This window comes from Strix aluco, chromosome 27 (assembly GCF_031877795.1).
Source record: "Strix aluco isolate bStrAlu1 chromosome 27, bStrAlu1.hap1, whole genome shotgun sequence".
NCBI lineage: Eukaryota > Metazoa > Chordata > Aves > Strigiformes > Strigidae > Strix > Strix aluco.
In genome coordinates, this window is record NC_133957.1 from 4,577,222 (window position 1) to 4,602,669 (window position 25,448).

Sequence of the window (25,448 nt, forward strand, 5' to 3'; positions counted from 1 at the left end):
TGGCACCAAGCATAACCTGTTTGCCTTCACCTTCAGTGCATTTCTCAGCCCATCTCCAATCCTAACCTTTCCCCTCAGTACTGAGAGCGCAGCTCTTGCATCTGGTCACTTCCTGATGACGTTCCCTGCCTGTTACTCATTTCTCTAAAGGCTTTGATGTTTTCTGTTGTGCATTTCCCTCCAGGGAAGAGCTCTTAAGTGAAGCCATGGGGCCAATTCAGCATCCTTCTGCTGTTCCTGTTCGGAGCTCTCCCTTGCCATGGTTTCTACCAGAAGCATGGCTGCATTTTGACCACTTTTTCTTGAAGGGAGAAAACCACCAAAGCCCTCCCCATTATGCAGTCTGGCTTTGTGCCTCTCCTCCCTCTGCATGTCCATACCCAGCTCTTAACTGCATAGCATGGTAATAAAAAATAATGACAGTAGAAATAGAGAAAGTCTCTTCCTGTTGTCGCATTGTTAAGGCAGGATAATGAGTTTCTGCTCCATGACATTCACAGAGATAAATGTCATTCCAGTACATTCCAGTTGAAAATGGTGTCTGGAAGCAGATCTCAGTGCAGCACTGCCTTTTCCTGACATTGCTGACGACGTGCTATGCCATGCTATGGGGCTAGAGGGGATCAGTCCGAGATAAGATCCATTTAGGAATGTCCCCACCAAGCTCTGAAAGCTCAGGAAATTATCCTGCGAGGCACAGTGCCTCGAGCCCCCTTGCATCCCTCCCTGTAGTCCCCATACGCTACCTGGAGGCGTGAGATTGGCCAGTTACCATAGGACGTGCAAAGACCATCCAAGGACGTGAAAATAGAGCCTAGGTGCAGTGAAAGAGGGAAATACAGAGCTTGCGAGATGCTGATCCACACAGGATTTCTCAGCACAGAGATGGAGTCTTGGATGCTTTGACTGTAGCAGGCTGCAAGGTGCCATTGGGAGATCTGGACTTGTGAAAGTTTAGATGTCGTACAACAAAGCAAACCTACAAATGGACATAGTTAAAAAGCACGTCAGAAGAAAATGAGCTATTAAAAAACCTCCAAACCTTATCTTTTGTGTCTTTCAGGAGCAGTAGTGATTCATTAAAAGGGTAGATCTAACAGGATGAGAATTATCCTAAAGAGCAGCTCACACTTAATGGATAAAAAGCCAACGTCTATCCCGCTAGCGTCATCTCTCGGCAGTGGTTTTCATTTGGCTATGACAATGTGTCAGGGATGTCTCCTTAGCATCTCTTCTTATCTGTAGGCTGCAGACAACAGCTTAGTGACGGTGACTGAACTTCAGGGGAGTTAAGTTTAACCATGGAGCTTGCATCTTTGGGTCTTGGAGAACCAGGTCCATGTGAGGGATAACGAGCTCCTGCTACAGCAGTAAGTCTTGTGGGTACAGCATGGGGTGGGATGTAGGACATGCAGTGTCTGATTTGTGCTCCATTTCTCAGTCCTGAGAACTGAGTCCTGAACTTGGTTGGATCCTCTTCTTCTGATAATTTGAAGAGATGAAGATATCTTCAGGAGTGTTATTCCCATCCCATCCCATCCATCTGAGGGCAGGAGTGTGTAGACATGGGGAAGGAGTAGGAAGGTGATGGGATGGGAGGTAGTGCTGAAGTGTTGCCCGGGATCCCCCTTAACTGGCAGCTTTTCTGTTCTGGCAACATTTCTGAAAAAAAAAAAAGGGAAAAACCCCAAATCTCTGCCTTTCCCACACCAGGCAATGATCCCACCCAAGCCCTGGCAGAGACCTGCAGCAGTCCTGGCATAACCATCAGTGCGGATGCAGGGCCGTGTAGAACAGCCCAGTTCTGAGGCTGGTGGTGCCTTGTCTTCCCTCCTCTCTCTCCAGAGTCTCAGGTCCAGCACACAAACGTTGCAGGCCCCGTGCTTCGGTGGCAATGCTCTCGCTGGTTGTAATGGGAGCAGGTCAGGCCCGTAATTGCAGCGATATCTCCTTAATGAGCAGAAACTGCAGCAATTTCATCAGCTGTCACTACTCACATGAACAAAGTTCAGCTTGCGCATGGCTCCAGTTGTTCTCGGTATTTTTGTGTGTGTTGCGTTCTCTAATCATGGTAAAACTCTCCAGAACATGTTTTTAAGGTGACAAATTGACCACCAGCAAAGCACTAAAACCAATAACTTTTGTTTTCTAAGTGGGGCTGTAGAAGAGCCACGAAGCCCAGCTGCAGAAGCATGTTTCACCTGACTTGTCCCTTTGCATTAAAGCACTGAGTTTTGTGTCTGTCAGCCAAGAGCCATTTACCCGGTGACAAATCATAATTGCTCATATTAAATCCAAAGTACCCCAACACATTTTCATAATTATTTCCAGTGCATTGCACAGAATTTGCCTGGTGGGCCAAGCAAACAGTTATTGAGCTTGGATTACAACCCAGAGTCCCAGATTGCAGTGCTTGTGAGTACCCAGAAAACCTCCTGTTAAACTCGCCTTGACGTGCTCCTGGTAATGGCACTTCATGTAGCCGGGGGTTTAATGGTTCAGGCTGTGCATGGGATCCTCCTCCCGTGTCTTGTTTCCATGTTGTTGTATCGCTCTAATCTGCCTTTGCACTTATTGAGCTTTTTCTGATTGTTCCTTTTCTTAGAGCAGCTTTCATTGTACTGCCGATGAAACGTGCCCTTTCTTAGGCTAAACTAGGATGTTTTCAAGGTAAAAAAATGAATTCTGCACTTTAAACCATAATTATTCTGTGGTCTTCCAGAAAGACACTTATCCTCCCTGTCTGATTCCTAGGCTGGTGTCACTGGGACAGGTAATGCCCTGACATTTGCATCTCTTGAGGTGGAGTTTATAGGTGGCAGGGAAAGACAGATTCCTGAGGAAGTCAGTGTCAAGTTGTGCAGGCAGATAGCTCTCACCCTCTCTGTGCTCCTCAAAACCATCCTCTGGCTGTATTGCTAGCGGTCGGACTCCTGAGCCTCCCTGCAGAGAAGGGGATGCAGAGTATGGGGGAGCTGAGGTCGTTTGACACCACAGGATGTTCGGAGAGCTGGATCTCTTCAGAAGTGAGAGTCAGTAGAGCCATTTCTGACCCTCTATGTTCTGTTTTTTTCTGCTGACTGTGGCTTGTTTGCTTCTTGCTTGCACAAGTGAGCTGAAGTGGAGTAGACTGCAAAAGGAGTATAGTCCCCGAATCGCCCACAGTAGCCCTGACGTGTCTCTGTCTCTGCGTTGCAGCCCCTTCTCTGTGGATCCCTCCATCGGGACTCTTGGGATCGGTGATGCCATGCAAGTAACAGTGGAGTTTCACCCGCTGAAGACCGGGGATCATTCCAGTTCCCTGGTAGTTCGCTATGACACAGGTAAGCGCTGGGCACTGCGTGGTGCACGCTCTCTGCGTCCTTCAGAGCAGAGCCCTTTCTAAGCAGAATAATGTTAAACTTGCTTTGCAAACTACTTCTAAAAGCTTTTCTTTCAAAACCTCTGCACGTTTCAGTGCTTAGAAGGGAGCAGATAAGGGGCAAAGGCTGAGTCTGTTCTGTGTGTCCTGTGTGGCTGTGTGCTGGTCCATCCCTGGTGTCAGCACGGTGTTCTCCACCCAGCACGCCCCCGTGACAGTCATCTACCATCATTTCCCATTGCCGCAGCCACCTTAATTCCCTCTCCAGGTGTGCCTCCCCTGTCCTTTACCTCAGGGAAAAAGTGACAAATAGTTGGTGTTTAGGGCGTTGTTAAAGTGGATCCCCTCAAGCAGGAATGAGATTTTTGGCAGGCTGTTTTGCTGGGAGTTGCTGAGTGGAGGAAGGAGGAACCTTGCTTCTCCATTGCAGTGTGCACATGCAGGTGTGAAGTTTTATTCCTAGACAATGCTCTGTTTGAAGTGTAACGTGGGGAATGCATGTCTCTGTCAGACTCTCTCTAAATGCCCCTGGCTCTTACACACCTCTGTCCCCTGGACTGCTTCTCCGTTGTCTTGCCACAGACCCTTTTTTTATGTTGCCCTCTACCCACCTACATCCCACACTTCACAGCATCAGGACTGAAGCAGCCAGGACTTGAGGGCTCTTGGGGTTTGGCAGGGAGTGCTCGCTGCCTCCTGAGATAGGTATAAAATTTATACTAGGGTACGAGAAGCCAAGCTCAGGCCACAGAAATGCTGTCAGCTTTATAAGTGACTTTAAGAGTAAGTGGGAAAAACTCAAGAAAAAGGTGTGATGTTAAAATGCTTCTGTCTGCCTTGGTTCAGCAGAGGTATCTTGTGATGCTGGTCGAGACACTTCCTCAGTTGCCTGAATGCATTTGGTGTGCCTTTTCTCTTGCCTGAAAGAGAGGTTTGTTTTGTCCCTGTTCCTGAACTTTGGTCCTGGGAAGTGTGATGTCCTCACCTGGGTGCTGCTGTGATGCTTTAGCCCAGCAACGAGCATTTTATTGTCTTGAGTTTGTCGAAGTTCTAGAAATGCTCCTGTATCTTCCAAATGCTCTTTGTAGGCTTCTGAGTTATCACAGCTTTGTTTAATATTTTCCAGTCAATGACACATTCACAGAGAATGGTTTATGCTCACTCAGAAGCTCATTGGTTTGGGTAACACTTTCTTGACAGAACTACTGAAATTTCAGAGAACGACAAAAGGTGCCTCGTTTGTATGCATATAGGGAACCTATAGGATAAACTTCAGAGGGATAGATCTTTTTCTGGGTTAGATCAGGGCTAGAGGTTAGGGCTGTGGGGGTTTATACCATGTGAAATGAACAGTCCAAGTGAAGAATCCAGGGCCAGGATCTTCACAGCTTGCTTTGAAAACCTGAGTCTTGTTCTTACTGAAGCACCTGATTCCTCCATGGTTAATCTTTGCAAAAGTGATTTTCATGGATAGGCCACAGGGACCAAACTACCTGCTGGCTCTGGGATAGGCAACCTCCCCGGAACATGGTGCAGCCACCTGGGAGATGAAGCCAGGATTCGTTCCTGCCTGTCAGTACAGCGCTGCAGTTGTTTTTCAATAAACCACAGACTGAGAAGGAGAGCAAGGAATAATTAAGGGATTGTCTCTCAAACTTTGAAGCATACAAATAAGTAAAAGGCTGCTGAGATTAATTGCTGAAGTGAAACCGAAACATTCAACCAGTCTTAAAAGCTGCTTGTTGCAGGTGTAGTGCAGAGCAGCAGACAATGTTACCCAACCCGGCGGGGCGAGCCCTGGCTGATTTGTCCTGCACTAAGTCAGACTCCCTGTGACTCGTGTACAAAAAGCAGCTGGGTTGCTCTTTCAGAGCCACCAACAGACTGTCTCTTATGAAACAGAGGCACTAAGAGCAAAATATCAGTGTAGGGTGTTGGGAGGCATTTTCCTTGCTTTACTGTGTGTCTGTATTGACTTGCTCACAAGTGGCAGTAGTTCTCAGTGAATCACACTGTTGTTAGTGTGACTGACGCAGGATCAGGTGCATGTTGCGTGAGTTTAGTTTTTGCTGAACTTGAGTCAAATCTGTCCCTAGCATTGCTTAAGCAAACATGGAGCTCTTCCCTTTGCCTGCTATTTGGTTGATTAGAATTGTGTGTCCTTTAGACTGTCCTGGTTAGGAGCACAGGTGTTGTCCCCTGGATAGACTGTCTATGTGGTGGTAGTCGTGTTGCTACAAACTTTACAGGTGAGTGTGAAGAAAATGTCTTTGCTGCTAAGAGCATAATGATTTACAATGAAAATTTGACCTTCACTGCTTTACATGTCCAAACTCCTCCATTTCACCCATGCACATGGGTCTGGGTGTGAAAAACCCCAGCTCATACTCCAGCTGGGAATGCAAACGTGTCGGGATGCTGAATCCCTTTCTTCGGGTAAAATTGGTGCTGGGTTTGGCTGAACCGGCTTACTTTGGTAAATGAGGCCACCCATGCAAGGGCTTGGCGGTGTGTTAGTGGTCACTGTACACATGCAGGAAACTCATGAAATCCCAGCCCTGGTTGTTTACTGCTGTTTGGGGTTGAATAAGTAACTGTAGCGTGGACGTGCCAGCACCTCTGAACATCTCAGCTACCCAGAAGGATAAAGCATCCGAGAACAGCACTGCCTTGCTGTGATAGTCATCTGTGGTTCTGTGTAGGCTTTGGAGAAAACCACCACCTTTGTAGAGCTCTGTTCTCTTTCCTTTAAGAACCCCCTTTCGACCAAGGGTCTTGTCATCTGTCTTGCAAGGCTGGCATTGCAATCAGTGGCTTACAGGAACTTGTTTGAAAATGAAATGAAAATCCTATTGATGTAGTCTCTGGATCAAGCCTTTTCCTTTCTCTTTTTTCTCCTTTGTAAATCCACTGAGGCATGTGGACAGGCAGCAGGGTTTAACTGAGGTTTAGCCCTTGTTGTGCTGCATTTTCCATTCCTGAGATCACTCCAACAAGTTGCTGAGTGTTCTCAGTTTGCACTGACTTCAGCCAGAACGGAGGAGGCTCAGTACTTGTCTGAGCAAACTCCCTACCTCGTTACATACTTGAGTCGTCTCTGTATTGTGCAGGATACCAGGGTGGGAATACCGAAAACATTTTCTCGTTTTAATCTTAGTCTTGTGCCAGTGTTTACAGGGGCTCTGATGTTGCCGTGAGCAGCGTTAAGTTACTGTTGAGCTAAATTCATGGCAACAGACCGTGAGCTTCTGACGGCCACCGCTGTGTGCCACTGCCACTCCAGTCCGCAGTTGTTCATCTTCATGCACTTCTCCATTCCTTCCACACCAGGCAGATTTATAGTAGCTGCTTACAAGTGCCAAGAGGTGGGGAAATCTTCCACTTCCTAAGCAGCAGCCCCTTTTGAATCCAAAGCTTCCCTGCAGTGCACTAACCGATGTAATTCTTTTTTATTTGTGTTTAGTGCTGGCAGATGGTTAGAAACTTACATTGTTCTGTGAGTTTTTAAAGAAGATCTTGTTTCCCGTGTTATCCCAAGGTGTAAGCCAGACTGGTGCTGTACAAGAGGCTTCTCTAGGTTTGCCTTGGGCTATCAGGCATTTAAAAACTTTACAAAGGGATTTTTCTTTCTACCTGTCGTAGGTGGTGAGTGTGCATGTTGTGCTTTTTTCCCTTCGCTTGTGAGAATTCCCGGCAGTGGGGCTGGTTTCTGTCAGACTTTTATGTTCATGCACATCTGCTTCAAAGTGAGTGGAGGGAGTCATATATTGTAGGCAAAAGAATTGTAAATAGGAGTTTGTGCAATTATATGTTGTCTTTGCATCTTAATAGTAGCAGCACTGCAACAGACCGAGGACTGGTAACTAATACTTTATACAACTGATTGGTTATATGCTTTCATAGTTCAAATCACTTAGATTGATGGGTGAGTCTAGTTGGTCTCCAAAGTGTTCGTTTCTGTCAAAACAGCTAATAGGTAACAACTGTTTCCTGTCTTTGTTCCCCTCTTCTAGAACTGCTTGTAATAATGAATTTTTCTTACACTGTTTTAGATAAGGCCGTTCTGCTCCTTGCAGAGTATGGCCCCTCTCCAGGGCCTTGTGTTTCAAGAGAGATGATCTGTCACTTTGAGGGTAGATGAAGGGAATTAAGTTTGTGCTTCATTTGCTTGAGGTTTCTTTGCACAGCTTTGTAGCTCCACAACTCCATAACACCCCTCCGATCAAAAACCCTGCTCAGCAACCCATGGAGTTGGCTGTGTGAGCACAGACTGGGGTGTATGTACTAGGAGGGTCACTTGGAAGTTGAAAATCTCCTTCTGGCTGTTTTGTTCATCCTCAGGCATTCACAGAAACAGACTTCTGCATGACGCTGCATACCCCATTTTTAGCACATGAAAGATTTCTGGAAGAATGTGGTTTTCATCTCTTTGCAGGTCACCCTTGACCGCAGCTTGTCTGCTCTCTCATCAGTGGAAATCACTGACATGTCCTGAAGTGTCATTACCGGGGGATGTGTTTCAGGGCAGAACTGACCATTCATTAGCCTCCTTTCCTTGTGGATCGATCAGCAACTGCTGAGAAGCAGAAGAGCAGCTTGAAGGGTCACTGATTTATTAGGTGGTCTATTGGGCATGTCTTTGCCAGGCAATCGGAATGGAAGTTCCTGCACTATTTTCCCCATGGCCAAAAGCAATGTTTCAGCCAGTCAGGTACCCCAGCGTATCGTTACTGTAGTAGCAATAAGGATTAAAAATAGCCCGCGGCATCCTGGGTATGTGGCAGTGGTCTTTCATCATCCAACGGTTTCATCGTCCTTTTCGATACATTCTGCGAAGCTCCTTCATGCTGGGCAGGACAAAGCCTCCGTGCTGGCTCCCAGATATTCCTGTGCCGGAGTATTTCATCCTGGAACGAGGCAAACAGTTCTTCCTAAGCACAGTGCAGAGGGGTGATGGGGAATGCTGTGGGTGCTCAGTCACAGAAGGATGCATGGCGAGAGCCTGACTGCAAGGAGATGACTTAACGTGCAGGAGAGCTGTCTGGAGAGCCTGCAGCCTGTCCTGTGGAGCACTGCTGGCTGGTCACTGCTTTCCACCTCCCTTTTCATCCCATCTGTTGTCTTACGGCTCCTTGCAGGGCCTCTGGGGTAGAGACCCTCTTCTTGCACTGTGCTGCGTGGGCTCAGTGGGTGCTTTGCCGAGGCCGGGGCCACGCTGGGGACTCTGACCGTTACAGCAATACCTGTGGCCACAGTAATGACGAGGATGCTCTGAGCTTTGTTGTAGCCTGGGAATGGTTCTTCAGAAACACCTGTGTTAGCAGCAGCAGTGATTTAGTGGTGAGGTTTATAAACGAGGTCTGGAGTAAATAACGTGATGGTTTAATGATGTCTGAAGGCAGCTCCTGAACACCACCTCGGAGGAGCACTTACAAATGACTGTCGCTGCTCTGCGTTTTGCTCTAGGGCTGGAAATACAAGCGTGGGGACGGACAGACGGCCTTTCTCAGGCTGGCGGAGACTCGGTGCATCTTGTAGGTGAAGCCATTAGCTTCCCAACAGCGAAACAGCTCAGAGCAGTGCTCCTGACTCTGATCTAGTGGTAGCTCTGTGGGCGACGCAGCAAAAAGCACATGGTGGGGGGGCTGGATCAGGCTGTAGGTGACTTCTCCAGCTTTCCAGAGATCGCTTAGCCTGGTGAAGTGACTCGCTTCTCCGGCGGTGAAGTGGTAACAGAGACCTCTGCATGCTGTTTGAAAAACAAGGATATGCCAGCAGTGGAGGCAGCTGGGTATGATGGTAGCAGGAGCAAAAGAATCCCTTATCATAGGTCGATATGGGGGTACAGTAACATCCTTTTGAGTGAAGAGCTCTGCTTTCATTGCTTGCTTGTATTTTCAGTGAAAAAGCGGCAGGACCTGTCTCTCTCCAGCTGCGTTCATAGAAGAGATGAGAGCAAGGCACTGTCTCCTGACAGACTGGGCAAATGAAATTACACTTGCTTTCCATGCTACCTAAATATTCCAAATTTGACTGTCATTCACTCCTAAAAAGATTTAAAATGCAAATTCAGCAGAGAGGGAGACACAGGGATAGAGGAAGAATATGTCTTGGTGAAGACAAAATGCATCAGGGTGCTGTTTTGTTTCTGTTCAGTCTAATCAATCTGGCTACCAGCTTCCTAATGTTAGAGCAGTAATCAATGAAGGAAAGTACCAGCTGTGAATACTAGGAAAGTGCTCTTCATAAAACCTGAGATTTGTTTTGAAATCTCGTGCAAAGGTTTGCTCATCCATTCATTGAGCTATACTTTCAGGCTAAACAAAATCTGTCTTTCTGTTTAAGAACAGTTTGTACCACTCTGAAAATTATTCCCCCTTGCACCAGGATGATCATGTAGTATTAGATGAATTCAGAAAGATGTTTTAGCTGTTCTGTAAATTCTTTCTTTGTCTGTTTCCCTGCACACCAGGAGCCCCACAGAGGATGACCCAATGCTAGATTTCTCCCTTCAAGATAGTGAAAAGTTACCATGGTGTGCTCAGATACCTGTGTCCGTAGTCACGCAGATGGATGCTGGGATAAAACACAGGGGTGTTTCTGCTGTGTCAGAGAGCATCGCTCAGGAGTGCACAACCCAAAGCGTCTGCTCTACTGCTCTATAAAAAGTCTAGCTTTTAATTTCAAGTTCAGGCATTGCTTTGTTCAGGTTGCAGAGAAAAAGCTGTGTCCTGCCACCTGTAGGAAATGTATCAAAAACATGTAAGAATGAGAGAGTTGACAGCCTGTAATAAGCTCATGTTGTGTAAATAACGATAGGGCTGACACATCTAGATTCAGTGAATGTGCTTTCATGGCAGCCAGGCATCCCAAACCACACGCCATGGACATTACCCTGTCAAGTGAAATACCTAGTGCTACGTCACTGTTACAGTACAGAGGGGTTTTTTAAAAAACTTATCTATTAAACAGCCAAGAGTCTTAAATGAAATGTCACATCTAATTTGACACCAAGACACGCAGCCTGCAGCCGCCCGTGGCCGACCCTGGCAGGTCCGCTCTCTGTGTCAGCTCATCGGCCTGGCAGACAGATCCGTGGCTTCCTCCTGACTCGCTGGCAGCTGTGCCCGCTCTCCTGGACCCAGAGATTTGTGGGTTTATGTATTCAGCACGATGCCGAATGCTCTCTGTGGTAGAAGGTGCTCCGGCAAACCCTCCAGCCTTCAGAAGAGTCCTGGGTGCCTGCAGCCAGGAGCGCAGGGGTGGCTGCGTCCCCAGCTCCTCCCCGGGAGAGCAGCAATAGGGGATGTTTAGCCAATTGTGTGGAAACAGGCAGTGCATATGCTTTCTCCCTCGTGGGCTCTAGAGTTAGCATTTCTCTGTGCTGGGGGCTTTATTCTCATCGCTGCTTAATAGCTTCTGATGGTTTTATCTTCAAAGAATTTGTCCAGTTGCTCCCTGGATTTACAGCTGTTAGCCTCTACAGCCTCCTGTGGCAGTGTGTTCCAAAGGAAGGAATACTCCCTGGAAAAGTACTACCACTTTTGTGTAACTTCTGACTAATAACAGTATTTCAGGCCCTCAGGTTCCTGTTTTATGACAAATAGTGACCAATTTTTCCTTATTCACGTTTCCCAGGCCATTCATGCTTTTACAAGCCTCTCCCGTCTACCTCCCATATGATTTCTAGGATGAGGAGTCCTATTCAATCTTCTTATAAAAGCTGCTTCATACTTTTAATTGTTCCTTCTGCCCTTCTCTATTTAGCTTCAAATGCTTCAGCTTGTTTTTTGAGATCAGAACTATACCCAGTATTTCAGGACGCATGTGGCCATGGGTTTAGACAGTGAGACGATGATAGTTTTCGTGGTGTTTATTTTGCAGTAGTTTGTCATCTTGATCGTTGTAGAGCGCTGGCTCATGTTTCCATAAACCCGAGCTCGAAGCACTGTGCGTGTCTCCCATTTCTTGGCTCCTGGCTCCTTTGCTTGCCAATATATGCCAAGGACTCAGTGGAGGGAGAGGCAATGCTTATAAAGCATACCCGCCTCTGTAACCCTCCTGAACATCAGTTATTTCTGTATGCCAAGTTGTCCATTATAGAAAGCAGATTGTCCAGTCACTGTAAACATTGCTGCTGTCCTCGCAACGTAACTCGTCTCTGGCCACAAATCCCTACCACTCCAGACTCCCTTAAGAGCAGAGAAATCGAGGCTATACAGGCATGAAGGCTGGATTCTCCGTGTGTGGAGATGAGTGAATGACTCGAGAGATCTACTGTTTTAAGGGTGAGTCTTGCTTCATTCCCCAGTGCCCCCCCAAAAGAGGGGGCTCCTTTTTTTTTTTTTTCCCCTGGAATGAATGCGATTCTGCTGTGTCGTGTCTGGCTTAGGATTTCAGGAGTCCACCCAGCGCACATCCAGCTCTCTCCCTGTGTTGTTGCACGGTAGCCGTTTAAAGGCAGGTCCATTCTCTGGCTGCCTTGCTGTGACCTGTGCAGTGAGGAGGAGGCTCTGCCTTTGCAGAGGGATGCTCTCCAGGCTATGGTCGGGTTGCTGCACTTGTCCGTTGGGGCTGGCTCTGAGGCTTTAAGCACCACTCCACAGAAATGCCGTTTCTAGAGAGCATGTCTGATGTTTGCTGTTTGCATCTCACCTGGGAAACACTTGCCTGCAAGAGGAAGAGTGGGCTTGGTACTGAAGTTTGAGCTCATTTGACTCCCAGGAGTTACTTGGCTGGGAAGAAGGAAGGTTTGAAAGCTCTGGAGATGAGGGAGCCTGTGGTGGGAGTCTGTTTGGGAGGGTGACGTGCTGGCAGGTACTCCAGCAAGGCTCCAGTCGTTAGTCAGTTGATGTGCACAGCCCGGGACACTCCCCTCTTCAGCTGGGTCTGAGGTGGAAAGCAAAGATGCCCTCGCTCTGGTCGTTGGATGGCTTGGGAAGACGCAGCGTAGACTTGCAGACTCAGGCATAAGCAACAGGGTCCCGGCTGAGGAAATGGGCTTGCAGGACTGTAATGGGCAGGTTGGGGTGGGCCGTGCCCCACCAGTCTGGTTTTGACATGTCTTCACAAACCCACAGCAAGTGAGGGTGCTGCTTCTGCAGCACGGTGAAGCTCTCTTCTGTGTCCCATCCTGCCCTGGGCTGTCACTTGTTCCTCTGAACCTCCCTTTCCTGCCCACGTGCCCCCAGGCATCTGTGCTTGTCAGCAACAAGGGATCAGGAGAGACACAACACTGGGCAAGCCCTGACTGAGGTGGGACTCCTCAGAGTCACCCGAATGACTTGGATGCAGAATTCCCTGTGACTTGATTGGGATGGCAACCCAAAGGCCACCTGAGCACATCTGAAAAATCTCACTGTAAATACTGTGACCTTGGGGATAAATCTCTACAAACACACCCAGAAATAAGGTGCTGACGGTGGTGCCCAGGACATCCTCATTCTGTACACGGGCAGCTGTCAGGATGTGATAAATGTGCTGATCTGTGGAACTGCTAATACAGGTAAGAGCTGTAACAATTTCTTCTGTTACTGGTGGCTTGCTTTGTTCCTCGTACTTCCATCAGCAAGTGAGATGAGCAAAGACTCCCCTCTACTTTTTTCCAGGTGAAGATATTCACACAAGCCTTTATGGAGCAGCTGTAGATGTCAACATCGGGCTGGCCAGGAGCTCCCTGACAGTTGAGAAGACTTACCTCACGCTGTCAAACCACAGATCTGTGGTCATCCACAATCGGAGTGAAATCATAGTCCACTTCCAGTGGAAGGCTTTTGTTACTCAGGAAGAGGAAGATTATCAGAAGCTGAGGTTTGTTTGAAAGATTCATTTCAGTAAGATACACTGCCCAAGGGTAAAACTAACGTATGGCCTCAAGGGGTGTTGGTGCATTGAATGGTTTAGGACAAGTAAACCATCTACAGCATCAGGTTACGTGTCCCTAGAGCTCAGTGCCTCCCATTCCAGCTCCATCCGTACTCCAGCTGAGGATGGTGTTTTGGGGAGGAAAGGCTGATTGCAATGACTGGATTTCCTCAGAGAGCAAATTTGCTTTGTGGGAGCACCAAACCACTGAGGTCCAGAGACCCCTGGCTATGGAGGGTCCATGAGGCTGAGGAGAGTGTCAGCACTCGTTCCCTGGGACTGCACTGAGTAGCAGCACTTAACATAGCTGCAGGTAGCATAACTGTTACGATATTCACTGCAGCTTCTTCCACTCCAGCTTTGATAAGGTGGCAGGCTCCTTCTCCAGTAATGTGCAGGTCAAGTGCTTTGTTGGCCCAGCAAGTTGAGGCCATCCTGCTGTAGGATGTTGAATTGCCTTGCACTGTCCCGGGTTCCAGCACAACGAGGTATTTCTACCCTTCCTCAGAGACTGGGGAGAATTCGGAGGTGAAGCGTTCTGCAGGGAAGGTAGGGCAGCACAGGACAGAGTGCATTTGGGCTGCAGCAGCCTGTGTCTTCATGGTGCTGAGAGGTGGGGCAGGTTCTTCAAAGGGTGTCTGTGGTGAAGCTTTGAAACTCCCGTTTCAGGCAGCAGAGAAACACTTATAGCCCGGGGGGATGAACTGGAAATGACACTTAAAAGTTTGGGTGATTAAGGGAATCCTTGTGGGACTTTTCAGACTTGCATGGATGTAGGTGTATAGGAGTTAGCTCATAGCTGATCAGGAAACTGCCTTAAACTGGAGCACTTTTTAAGGGCTTCTGAGCCAATAAAGATCAACATAATTAGGTCAAAAATGCCTTGAAGGCCAAAACTAGTTTTCTACTGTTCCCTAATTTTAATTACACAGTGTGTGACTTCTGTGCAAGCTCGGTGTGTTAAAAGAAAATCTCATTACCTTCTCTGGGCACTTGCCTGGACCATTCCTTTACCGCTCTCCTCTCGCCTGCCTGTCTCAGATTGGACCCTCTTTCCCCTCAGAAGCAACCAGGTTTCCCCACAGTTCACTTCAACCTGATTCTTTTCCAATTACATTTGATCTCATGCCAGATTATGTCCTAGAGTCTGATCAGGATGTTTTTTTCCTCCTACTTGCAGTCTCAGGGATGGTCATAGCTCCAAGGCCACTGTCCTGCTGTCAGAGAAGCTTCTGAGATCTCAGAGCAGAGAGGACTTTTTCCATGAGAGGAGGCAGTGCAGGACCCTGCTCTGGGCTGTGACCCCAGAGGACCTGGATCATTAGAAGGTCTATCCAGGGGTTTGCTCTGTCTCCCTCCTGCAGGACTTTCTGGGATGTAATGGTGGAATTATTGTCTGTTGATGGAGGTTGAGTTGAGGGTTGCTCATCGGTGGCTGGAAGCCCTCCTCACGCGCAGCGCTGTAGGTCAGCCATGGAGAAACATTTCCCACTGCACTCCAGGGGGAGCGAACCAAAGCAAGTGGTTTTGGCGCTGGTGCCAGCCTTGGCCCGAGGCTCTGGCTGTGTACAGCTGGTAATGTCCATGACCGTATTTCCTTTTGAACTGTATTTGAATTCAGCTGGGTGATGATTGCTATCCTGTTTATACTACATTGCCTCGATCTGCTGGATGGAGCCTTCCACTCATCCCCCCAGAGTTGTCACCTGCTGGTTCTTCATGGCCAGGGACTGGAGCGTGCAGAGGGGACAGCGATATGCCAGCTAGGAAGCAACTGCTCTGTAGCCGTGCTCCCTTATCTCTTGGTTGTGATCTTTAAACACTAGAATAATTTCTGCTACAGCTACCAAGTAAGGGAGAGATTAACTGCGTCAAAGCCCTACAGAGATGGCCAAAAAGAGGAAAAAGATAAGGTGGTTCAAGGGGTTTGGATTCAGAGATGCTGGTCCAGACTTCTTTAGTGGGTGATGCGAGGCAAAGTCCCTTCCCCTCTCAGGGCCTCTGTTTCCATGCATATAAAGCCATTGGTTTCACCAAAGGGATGCGGTGCCTGAATTCATTGGTTTGCTTTTACAGTGCTCTGGGATCCTCTGGTGGAAGGCGGTACAGGGCACAGAGAGCACATTTAGCTTGCTTATCCCTGCAGGTCCAAAGGGGAAGAAAATTGAGTGATGCCAGTAGCCTGCAGCTGAAACCCAGCTGCGTCTCCCCTTGCCAGTGAAGCCCTGCAGTGAGTGCTCCTTCATCTCAATCTGCCTCCCCCAAGCAGCTCTGTGGTAGGAAAAGCCAGTTGGGGTTGTTGGTGGATTCTCCATCAGCTGTGGCAGAGACTTTGAGCCGGGAGGCTCTCGAGGGCTGCTGGCTTTCAGAAACCTCTTCTGAGCTTGTAAGTGTGGAGTAAAACTACGTGCTGTGCCAGCGAACAGCAAGTGATAATCTGATCTGTGTGGACCCCGCGGCTTGGGGTCAGCCCCTTGCTGAGCTGCTGCTGTTCCTCCCCGAGCGCTTTGCTGCCCCTGTGCTCACACGAGTCTCTGCAAATATGTTGCTCATTAAATGATCTGTTTGGTTTGTCTCTCCCCGTGGCTGCAGGCTGCAGAGGCAGAAAGGGGACGAGATGGATCGTTGTCTGAGGGAGTGCAAGGTGGACCCCACTCTCCGAGAACGCCGTTCCCTTCTCTCCCGCCCCTCCCAGGACCAGCGGGCAAAGGCGCAAGGAGACTCCATGCTTTTCTCCGACGATGTGTTCACCCTTGAGCCGCTGGTAAGCGATAGCTGAGAACCTCCCTTCCTTCTCCTCCCTGGCTGAGGTCACTTGGCAGGTCCCTGCATCAGCTGGCTTGATGTGCCGAGAGAAAACACCAGGTTTCTAGTGAGGCTGCAGGTTTGTTGCAAAAAGCATTTCTGTGGGCTCCTGACAGAGCAAGAGGCTGCCTAAAGCTGAGCTCTGCTGCAAGGGCTATAAATTAAGGGCACTTCGTGAGTGTCCTTACACTGCTGAGAGCTATCGATAATTATGAGTAAGGGCACAGCTTACACGTAGCGTATGGGGATTAACAAAGGATATCAGAGCACTCTCAGTTCACATATTGACCTGAGAAATGAAATGGTCCTCTGTGGAAAGGAGGACAAATTCAACCCAAGTTTGATCACAGACATACCAATCTCTTCATATAACCTGGATGGATACCACGGCTGAATCTCCCTTCCAGTGTCATCTGTGAGCCTGGACACAAGGCTGGCAGGTTTAAACGGACTTTTTGAGTTTCATTGCACATAGGTACAGAAATTTTTTTGTTTTTTCTGTTTATGCAAGCAAAACCCCATATCCTTCAATCAGCCAGAGCCCTGGTTCTGAGTATTTGCATGGTCTGAGATGAAGAACGCCCACTGTCCAAGCAATGCAAAATCCCTTTTCATCTTGGAGTAAATCCTAGGATAATCTCAACATCTTCTTCCTTTTAAAATAGGTGAAACTATTTTTTTTTTTCAAGGAAGGGGATCATCTTGTCAGTTACTCCTATATCCCATATAAGGCTGAGAGCTACCAATGTTGGCACAGCTGCAGTTTCACACCACTATAGCTGACAGCAGCATGATGTGACCAAGAGGTTGTGTCAGAGTGGTGGGAATATTGTAGAGAGTGGGAGCTGATCAGCTGAGCATTAAGAGCACCCTGTGGTGTGTCAGAGCTGGTTTTGGAGTGTGTCCCAGGGCTCCTGCTGCTTTACAGTCGGACTGTGTCTCCACAACTAGCTTAGCCTGCTCTTGAGCTCCTGAAGTGTGTTAAGGTGAGGTCCAGTAGTCCGACTGCCCACAGCGCCGAGTCCTGGTGCTCCATGTAGTGACATACGGACATAAAGTGTAGCCTGGCCTCAACTCTTGAGTGGAAACCTTTCCTGAATGGCTGTGTTAATGTTACACAGTTTGCTCTAGGACTGAATATAAGTGGGCTACTGCGTGAGTCTCTCCCCTTCTGTATTGTCCAGCATTATCAACCTTTTGATTTCCATTAGTTCCATTATTTATGGAACAATCAGGTTCACATTCAGTTTTACTCGTGCCTGTCTTTCCCCCTGGCATATGGGTGTCTTTACATCAAATGGTAGTAAGTATTTTCTCCTCTTTATCAAATGTAGAATCTAAAACTCCACTGCTGCTGGCTTCCACAGCCTTCTCTCCGGTGACAGCCCTGTAACTTCTAGCTTGGGCAGACACCCTTCTTGCACTGCCATGTAAATCTGCTGGAGAGGCCCCCCAGAGATGGGACCTTGCTGCCTCAGACCTTCTGGCCAAAAGTGGCTGCTCTCTTCTTCCCACCTCTCACCCGTGATGTGTGGGAGCTCCCCACAGAAATAATGAAACCCTTGTAACAGGTGACTGGAGGAATAATTGCTTCCAGAGGTTAAGAAGCTGGTGGAGGGAGAGTAATCTTGGAAACGCTTTCTGGGTGGGATGGCTTTGCAGGGTTTGTGCAGAAGCTTTGCTGTGCCAGTGGACCATTAGCTGCCAGTATTTTCAGGTGCTGCAATCTGTAGAAGCTGCAGCAGGTCACTTCAGTCTGTATAGGGTTAACTTGCTGATGAAAATAATAACAAAAAAGAGGAGGCATGATTTTGGAATTACCATGTGACCGAGAACATTTTGAGCAGTCGTCCAAGCCTGTGGGAAACAAGCTGATACACAGCTCTGACTTTCTGAGCACATCTCAAATTTGGTTTATTTTTGCATCTACACATGGTACGTCAGCAGAGGCAGCTGTGATAGAGGCCCTGGTGGCTGCCAAAGGACAAAGTCCTTGCTGTTTGCTGCATCCTCCCCGCCACAGCTCGGCTGTAAGTCACATTGCAGACCCGTGGGAGCTGACTCCTTGGAAATGGCAACCAGAGGAGAGGGAGGACGAGGACTTGTTACTGTTACACTGACCTTGACAAGTCATTGCTGTCCTGTCCTTGCCTGGTAGTGACTCCTCAGTGTCACGTGTGAACTCTGAGCTGATGGAGGTGGTCTTCAAGATGTCCAGGTTATGAAGGTGCTACTGTTGTTGATCCAGAGGTTGGGCCAGGAGGTAACAGTGTTGTTTGTTGCTGCAAATCTGCACCTCAGCTGGGGAACCAAGCTGTTCCCCATCCAGATGAGAGGCTACTGCAGAGCACTTTGGTTTTTGGCGGAAGGCACCATCTCCAGTGGGAGCCGTGGTCCATCGCACAGCTCCCTGTGCGTTCAGTTATTTATGGAAAGAGGCAGATGTTGGCTTTGGCACTGCCTTTCTCCTAAGTGCCCTGAGCTGACAGGGTGCACTTTGAGTGTCATTTTAGTACTTCTTTTTCCAGCTCTGCCTTTTGTTTCTTTGACTGCTTTGAGCAGTGATTTCCTTCCATTGCCTTCCCCCTCTGCAAAGCAAAGCGGGTGATTTGGCCAGCAGTTGGTAGTGCCCAGCTTTTCAAGACCAGCTTTTTCTTACTCAGACTGGTGGAGATGTAGCAGATTCTCATTATTCAGGGGCTGAGGGAGAAATAGGATCTGCATGTATTTACGGTTGGGCTCTTACAGAGAGACCACTTGTGTAGCTGTGAGTCACGGTGTGCCATCCCCTCCCGTATCACCTTGCTTTATGCTGTAGCAAAGCCAGGGTACGACAGCTGGAGTGGTTGTGCTGTACCATCATACATCCACCATCTGTATTTTATGCCACCTGCCAGTTGCAGCCTGTCTGAGGCCAGAAGTGTTTCAGCCAGAAGTGTTGCAATACCATGTTCACAGCACTGTGTAGTTTTACATCTGTCCTGGTTACCATCCGTGGTGGTTCTCCATGCTCTGACTCAACTGCCATCCTATAGAGAACACGTAGCCCAGGCAGACCGCTGGCTCCTGAGGTGCTACTGGAGTGTGAGCCAGTTCGGTTGCTTCATTATAGCCCTAATTTAACAAAACGCCTCTACCAGATGCCAGTAAAGGTAAGAGACTTAGAAAGTTTTTTCGCAGCTCCTTCCAAACTCCCATAAGTTTTGTTGATAAGTGTTGCTTGTTCCCCGCTCTTCATTGATGCTCTAAACGAAGGCTACAGGGCTGTGGTTGAAAACAAGAAATGTGGCGTTTGAAGATAAATGGTTTGCTGTCTCCTTCTGTTTCAGGAGGGAGATATCTGGCCAAATTCCTCAGCTGAAATTAATGTGATCTTTAGACCCCGAGAAGCCAGAGTCTATCAACAAACAGTCTACTGCGACATCTCAGGTACGGCTCCTTTCTCCTGCTTCTGTTGCCCACAGTGGAGGCGCAAGTAGTCTTGCAGCCCACTCGGTTCTCGTGTAGTTGGTAGGAAGGGTCGGTGGTCAGCAGGGTGCTGGCACGCGCCCACTGTCCCTGCGGTTTCCAGGTGGTCTCCTGTCCAAGGCCAGCCCTCAGGATGTGTGGCTACAAGCCTGGATCACCGATCCCAGAACAGCCAAGGCAGTGAAGGGATAAGTTTTCATGCCGTGGGTTTGCCAGCATTTGCTCTGCTGCCAGGTGCCTGTAGAGGCCAAAGAGCTACAGTGGCCAGGATTCAGGCACTTGAGGCTGCTCCAGTGGGTCAGAGCATCCTTCAGACAAAGATCCCACACTGTCAGCTTAGCAGGCTTACGGAAGAAAATGAGCATCTTAGAGTTTAGCTGTAAGCCTTGCAGTCTCAGTTCCTTTGCAGCAAGGAGTGTGTGTATTAGCAGTATGTTTATGGCTTCTCTGACCTCAGCATTGAGGTTTTCCATAACTGTTCAGCGTGCTTCAGGTAAGGTGTCTTTACAAAGCTGAGCTCTCGGTATCATGGCGGGCACAGGTGAGAGCTTCTCTCTGGAGATCCCAAAGCCCTGTCTTATTTAGGTGCCGCTGCAGGAGGGGAGCCCCGGAGCCCCGGGCACGGAGCTGTGTGTCAGGCACGGGCAGTGGCTGAGCTGCTCTGCCTGCTGGAGGCAGCTCTCAGACGTGCATACCGCCGTTAGCAGGGAGCTTCGCCTTGCCTGGGCTCGTACTTCTCTGCTCCTGTGCTCTTGTCTCCGATTGCATCAGTATAGATGGCGTATTTTTATCTTCAGTTCTGTTTCATGAGCTTTGTGCCTTCACTGAATGGATTTCAGAGCTCATCTAAGCACATGGGAAGAAATTCAGAGATTGTGTTTTAAACTCAGCATCGCTTTTTCAGGGTGCAAACTGATGGCTAAATGAGAAACCAGCCTGAGGGGTTGGTTAGAAATTAGAAGCCAGCCCCAAGGCACGTCTCCTGAGGGAAGGGAAGAGTCCTGTATCTCCTCCTGGAGCACCTAGAGCTGGTCCCATCCAGCCCCGAGTCAGGGATTAGCACTGAGGCAGCCTGGACAGTCCAGGACAACAGAGGGAATTACTGTACTGAAGTGGAAATCTCTCCCCAGGCCGTGAGACCAGGCTGCCCCTGCGCATCAAAGGGGAAGGCATAGGGCCTCGGCTCCGCTTCAGCTTTGAGCAGCTGGACATCGGGAAGGTTTTTGTTGGATTAGAGCACAGCTATGAGGTGAGCAGTCGGGATTCTGAGGGGCTGGGGGGGATCCTGATGGCTCCCAGGGCAGCAGTGAGCCTCGTGGACCTGTGGGATTTCTGGCAACTCGGGTCGTTGTGAGCAGGGAGTATTTGACATACTAGTCAAATTCGGGGGCTTTCCCAGAATCTGGATACTTTTGACGGGATCTGAAAGGTGCATATGTTGTTTGTGAAGTCTTAATCCCTGCTTTTTGGCAACCTTCCTTGGAGATCAGCTGGGAGGCTTCATGTGAAAAAATACCCCCTTGACACATGAAAGCAACACTGGGACAAAAAGATAAATATTCAGAGGCTTTTGTTTCAGCCCTGGATGCAATGCACCTTTGTACCCGGGCTGTTAAAAAGCAGCTGGAACAAATTTACTGTGTTTGAACTCCAGTCCACTGCAGCCAGGTTTCGGTTAAGTGCGTGCTGCCGGTTCCTGGGAGTTGGAGGAAAGCTGTGCAAGCCTCTGGCTCAGAGCTGTGTCCTGCAACGGGACTGGGAGTGCTTTCCCTTGCTGACCGGTCTCTCGCCACTTTTCAGATTTGCTGCATCTCTATGAAGAGCAAAGCATTTCTGGAAATGAAGCAAAGGAATTTTCTACACATTTGCCTCCCCCTGCCAATGGTGTCAAGTCTTCTGCAAAAAAATAAGATAGGGCAACTGAAAGAGGTAGAAAATGAGGCAATACTTTCAAAAGCTTGACTGTGGCAGGGGAGGACACATTAGGGTGTTTTCTTACCAAATATTGTGCTCTCTATGCATCTGTAATGGTGATACTTTATTGATTATCGTTTTATTATTTTCATGACTTGAGAAAATGTGACTAAGTAGATGATACTGTTAGTGCTGTACTAAGCAGCTAGACTGGAGGTAAACCTCAGCTCAGCGTTGGAATTTGTAACTGAGGTGTAAAAGGTGTAAAAGACAAGAGAGGAGAGAGTAGTTTTCAGGTTACCCTTGCAGAGCTTGAATACGTGAATAAGTTTAACAGCAGCTGCAAAATTAAAAAATAAGGGACATCTCTCTGCTTCTGTCTCAGTTTTTCTACCAAGTTTTACAAGGACAAAAATTAGGGAAAAGAAATCCAAAGCAGATAGTTAAGTCCATGGAAATGGCAGGATTTCACCCTGCAGCAATCAGAACCTTTACCGCTTTGCTTCGGGGGGGTTGTTGGTGCCTGACAGCGTGCTGGTACTCGCAGCAGCTGTGGGCATTTCTCGCCCAACATGAGAAGAGCTGACTCTCAACAAGTGCTGCGGGATTGTGTCACTTGATTGAGGCAGTAGATCTCTCAAGTGTTCAACAAAATACGGCTTAGTTCTAAATTTGCAGTTTATTCTGATAATGGTAAAGTCTCAGATGGTGGCTGTGAATATTTAGGAAAGAGAAATTCTTTGGAATAGATGGAGCTGCTGTGCACCGCACGCTCATCCTTTCCTGACACGTCTGTTTGAGCAAAGACTAAGAAAGTATCCCATTAAAGAAAAATTAAGAAAACTAAATTACATACCATAGCAGAGTTGGGGAGTGCTTCTGAAGTTGGTTATAGTGCTGCCCTGAGGTGTCTTCTACATGCAGTAAACTTGTTGGCTGCAGCGTGTTCTGCCCTCGGCAGGATCGGACTCGTCGGGAGCAGAATCAGTTGTGTGATGATTCACTAGTAATGCTGCAACTGCCCTTCCTTGCTCTTAGGGACAGGTCTGCATCGACTTGGTGATGCTGAGCAGCTCCTCTGCACTGCAAGTGGAAGTGGGCTGCTCTGTGTCAGTGGAATAAACCCCGAGTGACTGTTTCTATGAAGCTGTCACTGCTTTGTATGAAAAACCCAAAGGCAGAACTTGTCCTGTTGCATTTTCTTTGGCTTCTGCCAAGCAGCAGCACACAGCATCTTCTGCTTTTTACAGACGTTAATTGCTTAATCAGAAGACAAATCAGCCTTCTGTAAGAAAGGAAGATTCCTTATGTATTTCCATTTTGCTTTCTTGCTGCTGCAGGTGGTCCTGTTTAACAAAGGAGCCATCGACGCTGTCTTCAACTTGGTCCCTCCAGCTACAGCTCTGGGCTCCTGCTTCACCTTCCTCCCCCAGGAGGGCATCATTTTGCCGGACGGGCTGCAAGTCATCCGGATCTCCTTCAGTTCCACCATCCTGGGGGAGTTCACAGAAGAATTCAGGTTCAGTGTGAATGGATCCCCTGAGCCTGTGACCTTGACTATCAGGTGAGGAGGGTTATAGGAGCTTGGTGGGCACATCTGTAGCTGTCTCTGGGTAATCATCTCCCACCTACCTCATTTTAGGATGGAACAGAGAAAAAAAGGTGTTGTCTAAGGTCTTAGTCTTGGCTCAGATCCTAGCATCCCCACATAAGAGCCAGGGCTTTTTAATCGTGACTTCAGTTTGAACCTTGCAGTTGCAGCAGCAAACGAAGTGTAATTGTCTGCGAGAGGAAATCATAGAATTGTAGAATAGTTTGTGTTGGAAGGGACCTTTAAAGGTCATTTAGCCCAACCCCTCTGCAATGCGCAGGGACGTCATCGACTCGATCAAGTTGTTCAGAGCCCCGTCCAACCTGGCCTTGGATGTTTCCAGGGATGGGGCATCTACCACTGCTCTGGGCAACCTGTGCCAGTGTCTTACCACCCTCACTGTAAAATATTTTTTCCTTTATAACTAGTCTGAATCTTCCCTCTTTAAGTTTAAAACCATTACCCCTTGTCTTATTATGACAGGTCCTACTAAAAATCCAGTTTAAATCTTTCTTATAAGCCCCCCTGAAGTGTTGAAAGGCCACAGTAAGGTCTCCCCGGAGCCTTCTCTTCTCCAGGCTGAAGAACCCCAACTCTCTCAGCCTGTCCTCACAGGAAAGGTGTTCCATCCCTCTGATCATTCTTGTGGCCTCCTCTGGACCCACTCCAACAGGTTCATGTCTTTCGTGTGCTGAGGACCCCAGAGCTAGACACAGCACTGCAGGGGGGGTCTCACCAGAGTGGAGTAGAGGGGCAGGATCAGCTCCCTCGACCTGCTGCCACCTGTGACCATGCCTCCTGTGCTCTCGATACCCAGTTTAACTTTCAAAGTCTTGGGTTCCTCTGGGAAGCAGCTTTGCCTTCATGGTTGAGGCGGGTGGCTCTGTGACTTTCCAGGACGCTGTTTGCACAGAATTTGGCAGCAGTAGGTTCTCACACGTCTCTGTGTGAGGGCCCCGGGACTTTAAGTGACTACCCATGCTGGAAAACAGTTTGACTGGAGGCGGTACAGGAAAGGTGTGGAGATGCCTGCTGCCCAGTCCGGGTACCCAGGAGCTGGAGTGACTCCTTCCTACAGGTAGCTCATTCCCCCTTGGGCCACGGCAGGCAGTGGGTTGGCATCAGCTTTGGGCGGTAGATGGCCTGGGCCACCCCCCCTGAACACACAGCAAGGCCAGCAGGGCTTTGGGGATGGGCCAGCCTGGGTGACTGCAGAGAGGCAGTGTTTTTAAAATCCTCTGTTAATAATCCATCCCAAATGGGTAGCAGCAGCCTCAGCATCACCTCTCATGCTCATGGGTTGGGACAAGCTGTCCTCTTGTGCAGCCAGCGCTGTGGTACCTCCTCTCTGCAGCCAGAGCAGTGCTGACGCGGGAGACGGGGAGCTCTGCGGCAGGTGCTGTCACACGGACTCGGGCATCATCCCGTGGGCTGGTGCCACGGCAAAAGATAATCCTCACCAAGCAAAGGGGAGAAGGAGAAAAAAAGCTGATGACAGGAGAGGCAAAGCTCACTTCTCAGGACTGCAGCAGCATGCAAACTTGTCCCAGCTGGTCTTTAACGACGGGCTGGTGGGATGACGTGGTGTAGGCAGGAAGGCTGGTGCTGGGTGCTCTGGAGCTGTGGGGCTGGCTGTGCCTCCTCAGCAACCAGCTTCCTGGGCTGCTGCTGCTGGGAGGCACTAGACAAAGGCAGTAAAGCAATGGGAGGAATCTGCGGTTGACTTTACCAATAAGGTGAGGGAAATGGATAAAAAAGAACAAAAAGGGTATTACTTTGCAAGAGAAGAGTGGTGAGTAGGTCTGTTGACCTCAGTAGAGAAACAATTACGTTGGCTTTGTGTTTGGAGGGAAAGTGCTGCTTTTTTTGGAAATCAAGAGGGAACATTTCACAATCAAATAATTTATTCTCCTCTGTCCCTCCCCCAAATTGGTCACGGGGTGTTATTGCATGAGCAGCTTTCTCCTTGAGCAAGGGCAGGTTTTGCTGGTAAGGCTGCACTTATCACAGGTAGAATACAGCACTGTTTGGACAGTGCCTGCTGCCTCTGCCCTGCAGTGCCCTTGCTCCTGGGGAAGGAAGGAAGGAGCTGTCGGAGGGATGGTTGTATTTTGGCTTCCCCACAGCCAAATGAAGTGGTCCTTTTTTCCCCAGTGATGCCCTGGCTCCCAGTGCCCAGCACACCCTCCCCTTCTCTGTGGCCACTCTCTGCCCTGTTTAGCCAGCACCCCCCTGGGCTCAGTGCAGACCTTCTGTCTCAGTGAAAGAGGATTGCTGGTCCTTTTTTATTTATTTCTTCCCCATCCTTGTACTCCTCCTCCCTGGATGGTGGCTCCTATGCAGCCCATCTGATGGCACCCCAGCACACCTGCTGCTCCCATGCAGCTGTCCCTCAGCAGCAATTCCCATTGCAGTCCTCTCCTCCCTGAGATGGCATCTGCCTCC

General features: G+C 48.7%; 1 protein-coding gene across 1 annotated transcript in view; it reads left to right on the forward strand.

Moving 5' to 3' along the window:
* Positions 1-25,448, forward strand: part of LOC141915927 (hydrocephalus-inducing protein homolog) — a 100,157-nt gene that overhangs the window by 20,775 nt on the left and 53,934 nt on the right. The window contains 7 exon segments of the mRNA XM_074807862.1: positions 3,199-3,323; positions 12,970-13,171; positions 14,645-14,656; positions 15,818-15,989; positions 19,360-19,459; positions 20,629-20,747; positions 22,753-22,976. Of these exon segments, the coding sequence (XP_074663963.1) occupies positions 3,199-3,323; positions 12,970-13,171; positions 14,645-14,656; positions 15,818-15,989; positions 19,360-19,459; positions 20,629-20,747; positions 22,753-22,976 (954 nt within the window).